The following is an 18,367-nucleotide window of genomic DNA, read 5'->3' on the forward strand; positions in this document are numbered from 1 at the left end:
TTGAGGGTATAGCTCAGTGTTTGAAACACAGGTGTGCACATGGGTTGGCTGTCTTGCTTTGCCAGAGTTGCCCCGATAATTGTCTCTTTTATCCATGACCTCTTTGTGTCCAGCTGTAGCTCATGGAAGACTGGGAACAATCTGATCTTTGCTCAGACTTGAGTGTGAGTCACAAAAGCCCATTAAAAGTGGGTGGGATCATCGAACGGTCTTAAAGTTGGAAGGAACCTAAAGGTCATTAAGTCCCAATGTCCCATCCAATTTGGGAATCCCTCCTACTGCAGAACTGACAGAGGCTCACCGCTTTGGCTCTTGCATGAGCCAAAGCCTTCTCTCATCCTTTGAGGGAGACCTACTGTTATCAGAAAGGCCTCTTTGTGATGGAGCTGACATCTCTTCCTGTCACTTCCCCCTCTGCTGCCTTGTTTGGGTGCCAAGGAAATGCAGTCTCCTTCTCTCAGAATTAAATTAACTTTTAAGAATGTTATCACGCACCCTCCAATGTTGTCTTTCTTTCCCCCTGGCTGAGCATGTACAGAACATTAAGGCCTTAAGCATGAACACCTGTGTTCCCAGGCATTCGAGGGGGAGAGGTTGATTTCCTTCTAACACGGGACCCTCAGTACTGTTGTCTGGATTTTGTGTGACTTCTCTGGCAGAGTTTTTTTCTTCCTATCATCTGTGTAGGTGGAGAATTGGTAACAGTATTCCTGTGTTTCCCCTCCCCACCCACACACACCCCTCCCTGGAGTACTCCTCATTCAGAGCTTGGAAATCTAAGAAACACAAGACTGGATCAAACCATTGGACCAAGCTGTCTCATGAAGGGTGTGGTTGCATGTGACGTCCCCTCAGAAGTTTTGTGAATACACCCTACATTCCTAACTGCTTTCCTCATCTCTCAACCCTTCATCTGTGACTTGACTTAAACCTTTGACCTTTCCTGTAAGGTTTAAATTGTGCATTTTAAGAGTTCTTCATTTCTCATATGTGTTCTATTATTAATATCCTATTATTGTTTTTTAAGTCCATGCCTCCACCCCCCCCCAAAAGAAACAAAAACCCAACAAACAAAAGATGTTTTTGTCCAAGTGATCCTGCAACCTTAAAATGGACTAAAACTTAAAACCCTTAAACTCGGGCTTTCTGATAGCCCCAGGTCTCTGGCGATGGATGAGAGAAGGCTTCTGCTGACTGGAAGTGCTGGGAAGCAAATACATGGCTTCCACTGGTTGAGGAAAGAACATGAAGTAGATCTTTTGTTCTTGTTCAAAAAAAAAAAAAAATCAGCTTTGGCCAGTGGCAGTATCGTAGCCAATGAGGTTTATCTGAGGTGCGATTATTGCTAATTGAAAAAAAAAAAAAATCAATAAACAGCTGTGTGACCTCTGGCAAGTCACGAAGCCTCTCTGGGCTCCATTTTTCTTGAAGTATAAAATCAGATAAATACTTTGCATTCTTTCAGGTTGTTAGGAGTGTTTTAAAACAAATGATTTAAGCCTTCACAGCAAGCTATACAATGATACTCTGGAATATTTTGAGAGTTCAAAACTAGTAAGATAAGAAAAGAAAATATTGATGATATTGGCTATTTAAAACTCCTGTACATTCATGGTTTCAAAGTAACAGTGGTCTGTAGGAATGTAGAGCAAATATGTACCTTGCATTTTAGAAAAAAAAATCTTGTAATTTCTAACATAGGTTCTGGGTGGTATTTGATATGGTATCATGGTTGAGGGAGAAATTTTTGTTAAAAAAAAAAAAAGTTCATAGAGAAATGAAAGAACTCTGGGTTCCTTTGGCAGGAGAATAAAAAGGGTGGAAAGCCAAGGAGTAACTCTGGATTTGCGAATTATTTAAATATCAGTTCTTAAAAAAAATCGTGGTGAGGAAATACCCCCAGTAAGTCAGTGTGAGACAGTCACCAGCACAAACCCAAGTGGGCTTTGGGGATCTGAACCTGATGGGATCTCCTGTGAAGCTCAAGGGCAGATCCCGAGGCTCGGTTTTTCCCTGGAAAAATTCCAGGGGCTTGTGCCTGGGACTGGCCCTGTCTCAGCCTTCGGCACCTGGCTCATTCCTTGTTCCCTTGGCTTCGGGCAGACACTTGTCTAACACCTGCTTGTCCTGGCTGCCGAAGAGTGACCCCTCTTCCTGGGTGTTGGGAAGTGTGTTTTTCTCGCACACTGTTTTTAATTAATTTGCAGTGTTTCTTGAGTATCAGTCACACCTCATCATCAGATCACCTCTCAAGTGTTTCTTTGCGAGGGGGACAAGGCAACTGTAATAATCTTTCCATGTTGAAAAACTGCCCCCACATCCTGGTGACCCGTTGTTGTTTGCTTTTCTGCCCCCAGGGAGTTCTGTCCAATATCTCTTCCATCACCGATCTCGGCGGCTTTGACCCGGTCTGGCTCTTCCTCGTGGTGGGAGGAGTGATGTTCATTTTGGGATTCGCAGGGTGCATTGGAGCGCTACGGGAAAACACGTTCCTTCTGAAGTTTGTGAGTATCCCGTTCTGTGCACTGGCGGAGGCCCGATCTCCCGTCCTCCTGCAGGAGGACGCCCTATCTCTAGGCAAGGTGGCTCTTCCAAAGACCCAGTGAAGATACGGCCCAGTTGACTCTTTCCTTTCAGAACTCTCTAGATCACCCTCCGTGCTTCCTTAGTGAAAGCCTTTCTTTTGGAGATTCCTTCCAAAGGAGGACGGAAGGACCTGTGCTTCCATGTATGTATCCAAAACAGGCTTGTTAAGTGCAGCCGACAGTTTGCTGAACATGCCGGTCAGTCTGGAGTGTGGCGTGGTGGAGGGCATCTGTGTTGATGTTCTCTGTGCAGCAGTGTCCACTCCCCTTTCCAAAAACAGGGAAAGGATGGAAAACAAAAAAATCCACCTTCCTGTCATGAGGAAAGATGGTGAGATTTCTAGGCAACAGTGTTAGTATCATACCACATGTTCCTAGAATCCTGCTCAACATCGTCCAGAGACATTTTCATTTAAGACCAGAGCACATGCTAGCCCCGGTCCCCACAGCCATGTGGGACATGCTGCTCTTCCCCAGGATTTCTGCCACGTCATCCTCTGGCATTTTTCTTGAATGCCCTTAAAGAGTGCAATGCCCTCAACCGTACCCCAGCCAGGGTAGCCTGCTTTGGAATTTGGGCAGCCCTGGTACAGATGAGGTTTTAGCAAATCAGACCTGAAAGGTCGTATGTTTAAGCTGAAGTTTACATGACTCTGCTGGGAAACGAGGGACACTGGTGCTCACTACGATTGAACGAGCAGCTGGTTCTCTGTTCTGTATACACTTGTCTGTGGTGGGAGCACCTGGTTTCCCAACACTCCACTGGCTTTATGCCTTATCTCCCAGTTCCCCCTTTTAAACACACACACACACAGAATTCTGTCAGTGCCCACCTAATCAAAGACTGGGAGACCAGGAGAGATTTGCCCCTCACCCTCACCTGCCAACCTGCCAGTCGTCTTGGCAAGAGATCCTTCTAAATGTGTGGGCTCACCTCACTCCACTTTCTAGAGCCTCATCAGACCCCAGATAATATTTAACCATTTGCCACTGTTTTATCAGTTTTAGCCTTCATGCCCCCAAATATGGGATCCCCTTTAATGTGATTTATTTGAATATAGTTCAGTTTATAAGAGGAGTCCCTTTGATAATAACTTACTGTATTTGTGTTTGAAGGTACGAGGGTTAATAGCAGAAACTGATCGGCTTCTCCAAAATCAACATAATTTATCAAGCCCCATGTTGGAAATGAAGAAAATTGTATCATTTCTTGGCTTTTGGAAATCACAGATAATATTTAAAATGGCTTTCTGTTTAGGACAAACAGTCAGAACAGGCCCAGAATATTCTTTGAGCAGGAGCTATGAAATAAGTAGGAAGCGAATGCAAACATGCCTTTAACAGCCCCAGGGATCTGATGCTACAGGGCTAGGAGAATTGCTGAGGGAAAATCTGGGAGGTAAGATCATGGGAAATGGAAATGGAGCTTCCTGGTCAACTGAGGCCCTAAGACGAAGCCTGCGAGTCAGTTTCTGCACCTTTGGAACTAGGGGAAATGAGGTCACAGGGCCAGGGCGGAGAGGTTTCTGCCAAATACTTGATAAGAATTTAATTCAAACTCAGTTTTTGATCTCTATATCATGTAGCAGTAAGAGAAACTTTACCAGGGTAACTGGAAAATGAACTTGCCTAACCTCTGTGGCGGTGAGAACAAAAATCAAATTAACTTCGTGCATGGCTTCTGTGGTGGTATTTTGTGTGCACATGCGTGTGGGCCAGCTCTGATTTTTCTCAATTGCATAGCATGATAACTTTTGTATTTCTGTATCTATGAAAGGGAGGGGACTTGTTTTACACTAGGGTAAGAGTAAGAGTGATCATTTTTTTCACTGTCCTTTTTACTAGATGGAGGAAATCTTACTTTGAATTTATTGGTACCACTGATGACAGTGAATGGATTCTCATGAATTCATCAAGAGCAGATAACCAGGAGGAGGTCTGTGGAACCTGAAGGGTTGAGCTCTAGAGCGTCTAGAATTAAGGGCTCAAACCTTGGAGGCCTACACTTTGCCAGGCACTTACTTCTTTCTTCCACCCTCTCCTCCTGCCCACCCTCCCAGAATGGCACTCTGCATCCTGGCTCCACACTGTCTGATGTGTGGACCTCTGATGTGAAATGCAACCCCCCCTTCCCATCCCCACCCCACAGCCCCTAAGACTGGGGGTCTATGGAGGCAGGATTAGGTCTTACCCATCCTTGCTTCTGCAAAGCCCACCAAATCCAGGACCTGATCTATTATGGGTCCTTCAGATGTTTGCTGGAGGAATTAACATCTTCTGTCTTTTTCTTATCTTAGTATCTCTGCAACTTCCTTTGCATCACTTCTCCAGCACAATTTTTTCTCTCGGTTGGTTGCTGGATGTCTGCTTGCTGAGCAGAGAAACAGCAGACAGCTTTAGCCCCCTCACCTCTCTGCCCCCTCAGCCACTCGTGTCCTGGAGGCTCTGTGGGGTCTGCTGAGCAGCTCTGGCCCCAGTGTCCCTCTCTCTGTCCTTGTCACCAGAAGCTTGCCTGGTCCTTCACAGCCTCATTTCTCATAATTTGTTTCAGCAAAAAAGTTGGGAAAGAGTAAGAGTGTGGGGGTGATAGGAAGTGGAAAGAACCGTGGGCATGAACAGGACGTTGCTATGACTGAGGTGGGGCTCTTCAGAGTCTTGGAGATGAAGGGGAAATGTCTCCAGGTGCATGGGCAGTCACCGCCTTACCTGTGGCCCCAGCCTTCCTGAGTAAATTCTTATTGGCCACATCAGCCAGAAGTCTGCCTTTGGCTGCAGGTTGATGTTACTTAAAATCTTCTGAGACTGGTATTTACAAAGAAGGGTGAGCACAGATAGTGTTCCCTAGAAAACTTTCAATCCAGTTTTCTTAATGGGAAATGATTTTCATGTCCTAGTCACCACCTCCAGGCCCCCCTCCCCAGCTTCCTCTTTGACCTCGTCATCAAAGACGGACACATCTGCTATTTTACCCCATAAAGTAGGTGCAAAGAGGATTTAAAGCAGTGTCTAAATTTGTCTAAATCCAAAAGAAAGGAATGTATTGCGTACAGTATGACGGCCATAGTGACAGATGACAGTCGATCTTCAGATACTGGGATAGTTTATCTTTCATGGTGACGAGGCTTACTGGAGGTGAGGGCAGGTCATTCTTCAGGAGTGGGGCGGTTCATGAAGCCGGAGAAGCTCATTAGGTCGCAATGTGGGTCTAATGAGAGATCCCTTTTATCCATGTTTGCTTATTGGCTTTGTTGTTTAATTACCAAATGGACCAACAGAACCTCTAAAACGTGATTATGAACAATTCTTAAAAATCCTTTCTTGGAGTGTAATGGGCTATTTGCCAATCTTAAGAAACTGAAGAGTATCTGCTTTAGACACGTGTAACAGCCCAGTGTAATTACACACCTTTTTGGAAGGGACCATTTAATGACATATGACTAAAATAGCCCTTTAAACTGTTCTCTGTGTGTCTTTTGTCTTAGTTTTCTGTGTTCCTGGGAATTATTTTCTTCCTGGAGCTCACTGCTGGGGTTCTGGCGTTTGTTTTCAAAGACTGGATCAAAGACCAGCTGTATTTCTTTATAAACAACAACATCAGAGCGTACAGAGATGACATTGATTTGCAGAACCTCATAGACTTCACGCAGGAATATGTAAGTTTAAATTTGGTCTATTTTTAAGTTGAAAGCCTTGTCGGGGAATGAACGTTGCTCCTGGCTTCTGGCCATGCCGGCTGGAACCTACCTCTGATTTTGCCACATGGGTTTTTTTTATTGTTGTTGCTTTACTTGTATATTCATTATTTTCTAACCTCCTTTCTGACTTCCGTGATTTATACCCTAGTGAAAATGTCCTATTTTTGTTTAATCTCCATTTCTACCAAGTACGAGCGACAAAGAGAGCCTCTTGAATGAGATTATAAGCACACGTGCTGTTTCCACGCCCTCTGTGGAGTATTGTTTTGCTCTTAGTGTAACATGTTATGTGGTGTCTCAGGGGGATTCTTTCTTGCTCCTTGCCCCCTTTTTGGCCATCCTCTACACTTCATGGCTCCTAATAAGACACTCAGCAATAGAATATTTGTCTCTAGAGCTCCTAAAACATGCCTATCCAAACCTTAGAGCACACCCAGTTCTGCACAACCAAAAGTTGAGCAACTTCTAAGCCCCCGTGACCTCTAGCAAGTGAAGAATCTGCCCCCCCCACCCCGCCTTCCAGAACGTTACTAGGTGACTTCCCCTGGCATGCAAATGACGTTGCAGATGCCTCCTTTGACTCAGAATGGAAAACAGTATAAACAGGAGGTCAGAAATACAGATCTAGTGCCAAACTCTAATTAGCTAAGTGACCTCGGGCTAACGGAACCTTGACCTACTTCCCTGGTTGTACAGTAGAAATAGTAACAGCTACTGTTTAACTCAGGCGAGTATTAGGACACTCTAATAAGATATGTGTGGTTTTCTAAGAGGCTGAAGGTGTTAACTGTCCACGGGTGTTGAGGTCTTTATTTGTGTGCCCTGAGAAATTGGACAGGGGTGTCTGTGACCTTAATGTTTGTGGCAGGACTTGGGGGGCAAACAGAAGCCCAGGGGACGAGTGGTTGTCTTTCTGTTGGACAGCTTTGCAGGGGGAGCTGGGCAGGTGTTCCCTTTGATAAAGAGAGGAGATGGTTGCATCTTGCATTGGCACTTGCCCTGTGGGAGCCGTGCTCCTTCGTTAGGTACTCAGCAGTGACTGGGGCTGTGTTGCTGACCTGGAGTGAGCTGCAGCTCGGGTGTGAAGTTAAGCCCTGGTTCATGTCCTTGGCGGACCTCCCTGACTTGTTATGTCATAATAGATGCAGGCGCACACCTTGCCAAGTATTGTTGCTGAGTAGTTTGCATGAAAAATCTGATGAAGCTTTGCAGGTGGACCTGGAGATGTGCAAGCCCAGCCCTCGGAGGGCCAGATGAGCTGGAAGAACATGCGTATACACATTCTCTTGCCCTGCTGTCTGCTTTATATGGAAATACTGTTATTTCATGTGATTTTATTTTTCTATCGTGGAGTGTAATGTGTTGAAGTAGCTCTTGGGCCTGAAAGCGAGAAAATGGTCAAGGCTTGATGTTTACTTAACTCAGAGAGGGTAGAGCTAATCCAGAAGGGGAGTGACACAGGGCCCTCTGGAGCAACCAGTCCCTGTACCAAGCCCTTTTGAGACTCACTGACTTCAGCAACTCATTTTATACATATTTTAATTAGAGGATGGAATACTGTTTTTTATTTTTTATTTTTTTAAAAGATTTTATTTATTTATTTGACAGAGAGAGAGAGAGAGACATCACAAATAGGCAGAGAGGCAGGCAGAGGGAAGGGGGGAAAGCAGGCTCCTCTCCAAGCAGAGAGCCCAATGGTGGCGCTTGATCCAAGACCCTGAGATCATGACCTGGGCTGAAGGCAGAGGCTTAACCCAGTAAGCCACCCAGGTGCCCCTGGAATACTGTTTTTTAAAGATTTTATTTATTTATTTGACAGAGATCACAAGTAGGCAGAGAGGCAGGCAGAGAGAGAGGAGGAAGCAGTTTCCCTGCTAAGCAGAGGGCCCAGTGTGGGACTGGATCCCAGGACCCTGGAATCATTACTTGAGCCAAAGGCAGAGGCTTTAACCCACTGAGCCACCCAGGCGTCCTGGATGATGGAATTTTTTAAGTTAAAATGTAAATTCATGTTCTTAAAAAAAAGTTCAGAATAGTAACAGGTATATAATGAAAAGTAAGCCTTGAAAACTTGGGGCAGTAATGAGTATGTTCTCTGTTTCGATTGTGGTGATGGTTTTACAGTGATACATATGTCAGATCTTACAAGATTGTGCCCTTTAAATATGTGCGGTTTATTGTATGTCAATTATACCTCAATAAAAAGGATTTTTACAAAACCATTAAGGCTGCAGAGACCACGTTTTTAAAAGGTCAGCCTCTAACTCTTCCCCCGCCAGGCCCACTTGCCTCCTTCAGACACTGCCAAAGTTAGGTGTGTAGTTTATCCTAGAATGTTCCTCCATGCACCCTCGCCAGGCAGATCTTGTTCGGACCGAATCTGCTCTGCAACTCTGGCCTTGTCTACCCTTCCAACACCTAACCCTGTGGGTCTCACCGGCCATTTAAATCACATGCTAGCTAGCACATCCTTACAGATCTTGAGACTGAGTCATTTTGGAAGCTTTTATAGGGCCCCTTTCGGTTTAGTTTGGTTGAAAAGTAAATTCTAGGCAGAAGAGAAGGTTAGCGCTGGCGGAAGCTGGGTGGTGGTCGTCTGGCAGTCTTGAGCATGGGCACCTGGTCGTCTCCAAGTCGAGATGTTCTAATTCTCTCCTGTTTGCTCTAGTGGCAGTGCTGTGGGGCTTTTGGAGCTGATGATTGGAACCTAAATATTTACTTCAATTGCACAGATTCCAACGCAAGTCGAGAACGATGCGGCGTGCCATTCTCCTGCTGCACTAAAGATCCCGCGGTGAGTGAAGGCCCGCGGACTGCCGGCCAGCTCTGCGCGTCCCACCAAGAAATGGGGCCGGGGGAGGGGCAGCAGGGATGAGCAGAGTGACTGTTTTCTAGAAACCTGTTCTTACCTGCTCATTCCTCATTTTAGCCCCTAAAGGGGGCGTAGCGCTTGCATCTTCCCGATAGGAGTAATTGTATCTGACATTATTAATTCAGCAGCATGCGCGGGTTCTTTTTTGTTTGTTTGTTTTTTAAAGATTTTATTTATTTATTTGACACACAGAGAGAGAGAGAGAGAGAGAGAGAGATCACAAGTAGGCAGAGAAGCAGACAGGGCGTGGGGGGGAAACAGGCTTCCTCCTGAGCAAAGATCCCAATGCGCGGCTCAATCCCAGGACCCTGAGACCATGACCTGAGCTGAAAGCAGAGGCTTTAACCCACTGAGCCACCAGGCGCCCCCACACACGGGTTCTTATTCTCAGCCTTCTTGGGAGTTGGCTCAATAAAAATTAGAATGTTCCTGCTGGCCGTGTCATCATCATCTGATGATGATGATGATCTGAAACAAAGGCCCTTGGAGCTTAAGCAGCTTTCCCAAGCTCACACTGCTAGCAAGTGATGGAGCTGAGCTTTAGGCCCAGGAAGCCTGCCTAGAGTGCCTCTCATTCCTTCCTGAGGAGAGGGACCTGCTTAGGTGCGAGCTCTCTGCATTGGCTGGGGGGCAGTGACCCTCTGCTTCCTGACTTGGTTCTGGGGGGCAGTGTCAGAAATCGGGGAAAAGTCTGAGGTGAGATAGGGCTAGTCTTCCAGGGAGGAAGACCACAGCTGCCTGGGCTCTCATTTTTAATGATGAGACCTACAGTTAATGTTTTACTTAAGAAAAGAAAAAATGTTGAACCTGTTCTTAACCTTTTCACCGTGGGTTTGGCTGGGTGTTGGGTCATACTGGCATGTGAGATGACTTAAAATGCCAAGTGCCTTGTTGGAAGTTCAGTGCTCAGGAGTGAGCACTGAAACAAGGGGGAGAATTTGCTTCTGCACGTGTCTGTTCCACATTCTTCGGTCTCCCGGGCCTTCGGTAGTCTCCCCCAGACCGCCCTTCTTGAAATCAAGCAGAGCCCTGTGGGTGCTAGTGGATCAGTGGCCATTTCCCCACGCGAGGTGGAGCGTGTGGGGCTCCTCAAAAGGCGGCATGGTCTTGGTGTGGAACAGCGGTTCTTGGAGAGCTTCAGAGCAGTCTCTGGGCTGTTGGTCTGAAAGAGACTGAGAATCCAAAAGGACTGTGCTTGCTCCCCTGCTCTGAGACCTTACCGGGAAGCCCACCTCTCCCACTGGCTCATGTCTTGATTTCCTGTGAGGAGGGCTGGCAGACAGGAGAGTGCCCAGGACAGAGCCCTGGGTGTCCACTCAGGTGGCCTTGTGCCAACCAGCAGGTACAAACTGTTCTGTCTCCGGCTCCTGGGTTAACATTCCATCAGAAGAATTATGAAGAGTGTCAGAAGGCATTATGCCTCCCCTTTCAACTACAGATACTCTGGGTAGAGATTTCTCATTCCACAAATGCCTAGCTAATAAAATCCACCCATACCCTGCAGAGGGGAAAAATAAACAAACCTAAAACAGGAGAACCCATGTTTCCGATTGGACCTGTGAGAAGTCAGGTATCTGTCAGTGTGATACGTTGTTGGGACATTGTTTTGTTTTTTAATTATTAAAGTAATGCATTCTCATTGAAAAACCATTTAAGTGATGCAGAAGTTTATAGATTAAAATGTAGAAGTTCCCCCAGAAGAACATAAATGAAGGTAGTCATTGTGTTCTTTTCCCATGGTTTTAACTATGTATCCATTTTCTAACCCTTGTATAAGCTTCCTAAGGTTGTCAGTAATGCACTTGCTACCCTTGTATTTCCTGAGCCTCAGTTTTATTCTTCTGGAATAGAGGGCATATTTTAACACCTACTTTTTTTTTTTTTTTTTTTGGTAAAGATTTTATTTATTTACTTGACAGGGAGAGCAAGAGAGGGAACACAAGCAGGGGTGGGAGAGGGAGAAGCAGGGTTTGCCAAGCAAGCAGGGAGCCTGATGCAGGACTCGATCCCAGGACCCTGGGATCATGACCCAAGCCGAGGCAGTTGTTTAGCAACTGAGCCACCCAGGCACCCCTCCTACTTCTGAGGATTGTTCTAATAATTACTTGGGATAATGTATCAAAATGTTTATTTAACCTGGTGCCTAGGACATCTTCATGCCCAAGTATGCATTCAATTAACTACACTTAACAGGGATCTTCTGCTAAGTCGTAGGGGGGTTTGCATCTGTTGAGTGAATTTCACCTTTCTGTTTTCTTTCTCTACCAGGAAGATGTCATCAACACTCAGTGTGGCTATGATGCCAGGCAAAAACCAGTAAGTGGAATCTCATCTTGTCACTTAGCACAGAGGGTGTTGGAGGAGCTTTTGAACTTGCATGGTGACGCTGTGCTCTCCTCTTCCCTTGTGAAGGAAGTTGACCAGCAGATTGTAATCTACACGAAAGGCTGTGTGCCCCAGTTTGAGAAGTGGTTGCAGGACAATTTAACCATCGTGGCTGGTATTTTCATAGGGATTGCATTGCTACAGGTAAGACAAATCTCCGTGGTGGATGTCACAGGGAAATGATGCCCTGGGAGAGCCCTCGCCGTGACTGGAGCTCTGCTGAATCACCTTCGTGTCACAGTTTTTAAGACACATCGGAGGGCTGGGGAACAGACCTGAACTATCTGGTTTGTATTTTATTTAAAGCTCTGATTTTAGATGCTACCATCCTGAAATACCTTAGGAAATCTTTTTTTCCTTTTCAAGATGAATTGATTAGGTCGGCAGTTGCCTACTGGCATTCTAGTGTTTCCATGGGCAAAGTAGCCACTGCCTTGTGACAGGTCAGGCAGGCAGGGATGGTTGGAAGTAGATCCCAGTGACAAGATTAAGACTTTTTAAAGAGTTTTACAGACATCCTTTGTCCCTTTCTCTCTCTGTACCATCTTGTCAAAGTGTTAGTGAGGGAAAGAAGCATGCACTTTTCCTCCTAAGCAGCCCCAAGAGCGGGGGTTTTTAATCTTGTGGAGATAGAATATTTTTCTTAAAGGGTCACAAATGGGGCACAGTGGTTGGAAGAAATTAAAGAAGACCTAAATGAATGGAAAGCCATTCTGTATTCATGTTGGAAGACAATATTGTTAAGGTGGCAGTACTCCTCAAATTGATCTACAGGTTCAGTGCAATTCCTATCAAAATTACAGCTGCCTTTTTTGCAGAAGTGGACAAGGTCCATCCTAAAATTCAGGTGGAAGTGCAACAGACCCAGAGTAGCAAAACAAACTTGAAAAAGAGCAAAGTTGGAGAACTCACTTTCTAATCACAGGCTTACTACAAAGCTACAGTGATCAAGGTGGTACATAAGGTTGAACATACAGATCAGTGGAATAGAATTGAAAGTCAGAAATAAGCTCTGCCCCTATGGTCAGTTGATTTTTGACAAGGGAACTAAGACCAGTCAAGGGAGAAAGAATAGTCTTTTCAACAAACAGTGTTGGACCAACTGGATGTCTGTAGGCTAAAGAATGAATTTGGACCCCTACCTCACACCATATATGAAAACTTACTCCAAATAGATCAAAGACCTAAACTTAAGAGCTAAAGCTATTTAAAAAAAAAAAAAAACAACCTCTTAGAAGATAGTGTAAGTGGAACTCTTTGTGACCTTAGATTAGGCAGCATTATCTTACATAGGATACCAAAAGCACAAGCAACCAAAGTGAGTAGGTAAGTTGGACTTCATCAAAATTTAAACTTATGTGCTAAAAGGATACTATTAAGAGAAAAGACAGTCCACAAAATGAGAGAAAATATTTGCAAATCATTATGTCTCATTGGGTTCTAGTGTCTAGAATATATAAAAAACAACTAAAGAATAAAAAGACAAGCCCAATTTAAAGATGACCAAAGGAACTTTTTTAGAGATTTTTTTTTTTTTTTTTTTTATTAGAGAGAGAGCATGAGAAGGGAGAAGGTCAGAGGGAGAAGCAGACTCCCTGTGGAACTGGGAGCCCCATGCGGGACTCGATTTCTGGACTCCAGGATCATGACCTAAGCCAAAAGGAGTCACTTAACCAACTGAGCCACCCAGGGGCTCCAACCAAAGGATTCAAACCAGATATATCTCCAGAGAAAGTACAAATAGCCAATAAACACATGAAAAGATGCTAATAATTAGATGTTAGAGAATTTCAAATTGAAACCATAGTGACATAGCGCTTCACACATACTAGGATGGATGTAATTAAAAAGGAAGATAACAAATGTTGGCAAGAATGTGGAGATATGGAAACCCTTGTACATTGCTAAAGGGAATGAGAATTGTAGTCACTGTGGAAAAGAATTTGGCACTTCCTCAGACTTAAGTGGAGTTCACATAAGACCCAGCAGTTCTACTCCCAAAAGAATTGCAAACCTGCTTACCAGAAAGCTGGACAGGGACATTCACATGAGCACCATTCACAACAGCCAAAAAGTAGAAATAGTGTAAATGTCCATCAGCTGATGAAGGATATACAAAATGTGGTTTATCCATCTTGTGAATATTACTCAAGCCATCAGAAGGATTGAACTACTGGTACATGCTACTGTATGACTAAACCTTGAAAACATTCCACTGTGTGAACCCAAAAGATTACATACTCTCTGATTCTATTTATATGAAATGTCCAAAGTAGGCAAATCCAGGGACTGAAAGTAGATGCGTGGTTTCCAAGGATGGGGGGAGTGGGGATGCCTGCTACTGGGTAGAGTGTCTCTTCAGTGTCACGAAATGTCGTGGAATTAGACGGCAGTGACAGCTGCACCCCATTGCAAGCATACTAGACTTCACTGAAGTAAAGACTCTAAAAGGATATATTTTATAGTATATGAATTATTTGTCAATTTAAAAAAGCAAAGATAAGGAAAAGGAGAGTCACTGGCCAGGGAGAAGCCTGCTGAAGTGGAGTTTCACTGTTTGACTCTTTTCCTTCCTTTGTCAGATTTTTGGGATCTGCCTGGCTCAGAATTTGGTTAGCGATATCGAAGCTGTCAGGGCCAGCTGGTAGAGCCCTGCCTCACTGCTGTATGACACTGGACGGACCCAGCCTTCCTGACCCTCCAGCGTGCCCAGCCACATCCACGTTGCAATCCTGCAGGATGGAACTGCCGAGAACTTGGTTTGGGGCGGGTACAACTGGGAAATGCTGCTCACTGACCGAATTAAAAAGATAACCAGTATGAAAGTCGTTGCGCCGTGCATCTCTGCTGTATCCATGAATTTATGGATGGTTGGATGCTTACCAAAAAAGAAAAAAAGGAAGGGTGAGGGACCCAGCTGTACTTGAATTTGTGGAACACACAGTCTTGTTCTCTCCTTCAGTGGTTGGAGGGCTGGGACAGGCGGTTTTTGCTCTTCGTCAGTCCTTGAAGGAACTTTCTGGTCATGGCCTAAAGAAGTGCATCTTTTCTAAAACTCAACCCCTAACCTGGGAGGGCGGTGGGTTTTTTGTTTTGTTTTTTTGTTTTTGTTTTTGCATCCCTTCACCGTACATTTCAGGGACCTGTTAAAACTATCACCCCAAGAAGAAAACAGCTTGTCTTTGGTTCAGATGTTGTGATCACATTTGAACAAGTCATGTGGGTGGGCACGCCTGGTCCCTCCCGGTCCCTCCCGGAGTGTCTCTTTCAAGGGGACTTGTGTGTTTCATGTATATGGAGTAAGGGCTTTGGAACACTTAATGATGCTGAATTTTAGCTGGACAGATTGTTGTTCTCAGTAGGCCTGAGCTGTATTTTCTATGAACTTCAAGGAGAAAATGGGGTTAATGGAGAGGCATTAACTAATACCCCTCAGTCCAGCCCACCAAATTAGTTGTTGAATTCTTTGGAAACTGGAATATTCTACATTTTGTTCTGCTTTTTTGTGTGTGTTTTTGTTTTTGTCTCCCAAAAGTGAGAGAGCTAGGATACAGTTTCTCTTAAAGCATTTTCTTACTCAGCTTGAATATTAATTTTTTTGGTGTACTCTCCCTGCATGATCTGTGAATCTGACTCTACCAGCTCCTCTTCCTGCCATCTTTCCTACAAACATTTATAAATGTTATTTGGTCAGCATTTATTTCATAAGTTCACCACCCTGAGCGGTGTGGCGTGTCCTCTGTGGCCAGGGAGGGTCCCACCGGCTGGGCTATTGCAAGTGCTTCTGTGGACTCCACGATCCCTTTACCCTATCAGTCTTCGCGGCCCTGTCTGCAGCCCCCCCCCCCTTTGGATGGAATTGAATCTAATTCTGAAACAGTATTGACACAATCAGAAATATCCTAATATTTTTTTCTTTTTATTCTGGTTTCAGTTTGCTTTTATTAAAAGAAACAGTGCATGGCCAGAGCTCCTTCTGTTCTCATAGTGCAGACTGTCAGGATGGTAACAAAGCACAAATACTTAGGAAGGCAGTGCATTGATGGGGCAAGTGTTCTGTGACCCAAGGTGGGAAGCCACTTCCAGGTGCTGCCACTCACCTGTCCCCACCGGCCTGGGGAGGGATGAATTTTGCCCTCCGATTTGAACCCAGCTGGTTTCTGCCAGAGATCCCTCTCCCGGGGAGAAGATCATATCCTGTGGAATGCTGGGAAAACCACAGGTGTCTTTTGCAGTGATGACCCACTTGCCAACACAAAACTGGGCGTCCAGCGAGTAGGCTTTATGGAAACTTAGCAAGGTTTTCTGTTTTAGCCCCATGTTGCATCACGGTGGCTGATGAACATGTTAAATCTCCTCAGAGGAAGGACAAAGATTCTTTGAAAATTGTGTCCGGAGTGTGGGTGTGTGTACGACTGCATGTGTGTTTTTGTGTCTCTGTACAGTTAGAGATGTTCATTCCATATCCTGGCTGGAAGATGATTCTGTGTCATCTCGGCCTCCACGCAGTTGTCATTCTGTAGTGTCATTGCAACCTGGAGAAGACTTGAGCCCCGCGGTTGGCACTCCTGTCTCTTTTTATTACCTCATTCTCCAGTGAACTCCATCTGACCAGTTGATTCAGAATCGGGCAAGATGCCCTCCCTTTGGCACATCCAGTGAAAGGCCAATCGGCAAGTCCAAGTGAGTTTTAAATTTTAATTAATCACCCTTTATTTTTTACACTTGAGAGTGGTTGTAATTAAGGCTGTCATTAATAAACTGGTTCTTCCTTACACGGAGTTATGTCTTTCTTCGTTACCTGTCTTGGAATCGCAAGAGTCTCTAATCCAGTGGTTCTCAGACTTTAGGGTGCGTCGGAATCAGCTGGAGGGCTTTTGAAACCAATGACTGTGTTTGCCTCATCCCCAGATTTCTGGATTTAGTAGTTCTGGGGTGGGACGCGAGACTTTGCATTGCTGAACAAGGTCCCAGGTGCTGCTTTTGCTGTGGGTCTTGGAGGCAGCTGTTGGAGAAGCATCACTCTGATCTGTTCTCTGAGGGGGGAAGTAACCTTTGGGGGTTTAAGAGGGAAAGGTCGCTTTGTGCTGCTGGGTCCAGATGGAGAGCTGGGGACATAGGACATCTCTCCTTGAGGTCACCGCCTGCTGGTCACAGTCACCTGGAGGCCATGTAAGACACAGGAGATCAGCCCTTGCCCATCAGGGTTTTGGAGTTGGGGAGCCAGAGCCTATGATTTTAAGGAGCTCCCATTAAAAATTGAATACACGGTGAGATTCAGGACCCATTATTTTGGTAACATTCACAAGTCTTTTCTAAGAAAATAATTTCTAGTAGTCCCTGAGAACAGTCTTAAAAACGCATTTGAGAAGAGCCAACAAAAATGTCCTTTTTTTGTGAATTATCACTGTAGAAAGTCTTTAAAACTATTCAAGACTTTTTTTCAAAGATCAAATGAAAACAAAATTTTAAGGCTCATACAGAATTCTCAGACCCAAGTATGTCCCAAGACTTGTTTGAGAAACATTTTACTTCGTTTCCCTGGGTATTTGAGACCAAAATGTAATCCTGACTTTAAAGAAATTTGTCAGTGCCGAAGGGAGATAAACAATACCCCGTTGAGTTTTCCTAGCTGTGCTGTAGAGCTTGATTATCTAGCTCTGTGAGGTAATTGGCCCTCCTTGTTCACAGCAAACAAAGCCAACAAAGAAAAACTACTGTTCTTAAGTAAAAGGATGCTTTGTTGACAAAACTCCAAACTTACAGGAAGTTTCCTCCCTGTTTAGAAGGTAGTCTTGGGAGGATGGTTATTAAGTTTCTCTTTATCTCTTTTGTTTGGCTGCTACAAACATCACTGCTTCCACGACTTAAAAATACCTAATAAACTTTTACAAAATGAACACAGGAATTAAAGTAGAATTTTGCATCATGAAGCGCTTAAAAGAGAAGTCTCTTACTGTTTTCTTCCTCCTTTCTTCTCCCAAGGAACAAACCATTTTGTTTCCCGTCAGCCTCCTTCCTGCTACAGGTCCTGGTCATCCTTCTCTCGAGGGGATTCTGAAGAGTGTCTCTTGGCCTTTCCTGACTGTGCAGAGTGTTTTCTCATTCATGCCCTGTGTGTGGGTGGGCAGGAGGGGAGCCGCTCTGGCCTTCTGTGGAGTCTGTCTCTGTCGGGTTCCGACTTGCTTGGACAGGAGCCCTGGGAAGCCGGTGGGCTGAACAATGAGGAGCCGGAGCCCAGTGACCTGGCTGGCCCACCGCGGCTCTCTTGTCATTTATTCAGGGAAGCCCTCTTTCCCTAGGGAAATCTTGTTTAGACCTCCAAGGAAGAACCGGAAACCTCTCCATGAACACTGGCCGCTGGGGGTTCCTGGCCAATTCTCTCCGGGGAGGTCATGGGGCGGCTTCCAGGTGCTGCCCTCTCTGCAGTGAGAAGCCTAGTCTTTGAGAAGGAAAACGCACAGTTGGCCTGGTAATGCACTATTTCTGACTTTCTGGTGACATGCTAAAATCTCTGAATGACGATACGTAAGGCACATGTATCTGGGTAGGGGTAGGGGGCAGACGAGAGAGGCCAAACTCTGCACAAGGACCAAAGCCATCTTTAGTCTTACCTTTGCCTTCTCTCGTTTTTTGGAGGAGTTTGTGACAAAGGTGGAGTTCATAAAATGAGAGAAGTCCTCATTTTTAGGACTTGTTTAATTTGGGGAATTAAATACAGCTTCCTTTGGCATGTTCAAGCGGCCAGAGAAAACCTAAACAAAGAGCAGATTAGTGTATGGGTTTCACACTGTGTAAATATACTCCGAAAAGAGGGCAGCATGCGAGCA

At 45.0% G+C, this 18,367-nt stretch overlaps 1 protein-coding gene and 1 non-coding gene across 4 annotated transcripts in view; both read left to right on the top strand.

Moving 5' to 3' along the window:
* Nucleotides 1-16,312, top strand: part of TSPAN5 (tetraspanin 5) — a 177,472-nt gene extending 161,160 nt beyond the window's left edge. For all 3 annotated transcript variants that reach the window (XM_059172520.1, XM_059172523.1, XM_059172515.1), the window contains exons 3-8: nucleotides 2,358-2,504; nucleotides 6,068-6,238; nucleotides 8,949-9,074; nucleotides 11,421-11,468; nucleotides 11,565-11,681; nucleotides 14,120-16,312. In XM_059172520.1, the coding sequence (XP_059028503.1) occupies nucleotides 2,358-2,504; nucleotides 6,068-6,238; nucleotides 8,949-9,074; nucleotides 11,421-11,468; nucleotides 11,565-11,681; nucleotides 14,120-14,185 (675 nt within the window). In that variant the 3' untranslated portion in view covers nucleotides 14,186-16,312. The remainder of the gene's footprint in view (nucleotides 1-2,357; nucleotides 2,505-6,067; nucleotides 6,239-8,948; nucleotides 9,075-11,420; nucleotides 11,469-11,564; nucleotides 11,682-14,119) is intronic.
* LOC131822823 (U4 spliceosomal RNA) lies at nucleotides 1,289-1,428 on the top strand. Its single transcript, XR_009350325.1, has one exon. It is a non-coding gene; the product is annotated as a U4 spliceosomal RNA (small nuclear RNA).
* Nucleotides 16,313-18,367: the final 2,055 nt, after the last annotated feature.

Source organism: Mustela lutreola, chromosome 1 (genome assembly GCF_030435805.1).
Source record: "Mustela lutreola isolate mMusLut2 chromosome 1, mMusLut2.pri, whole genome shotgun sequence".
Classification (NCBI taxonomy): Eukaryota; Metazoa; Chordata; class Mammalia; order Carnivora; family Mustelidae; genus Mustela; species Mustela lutreola.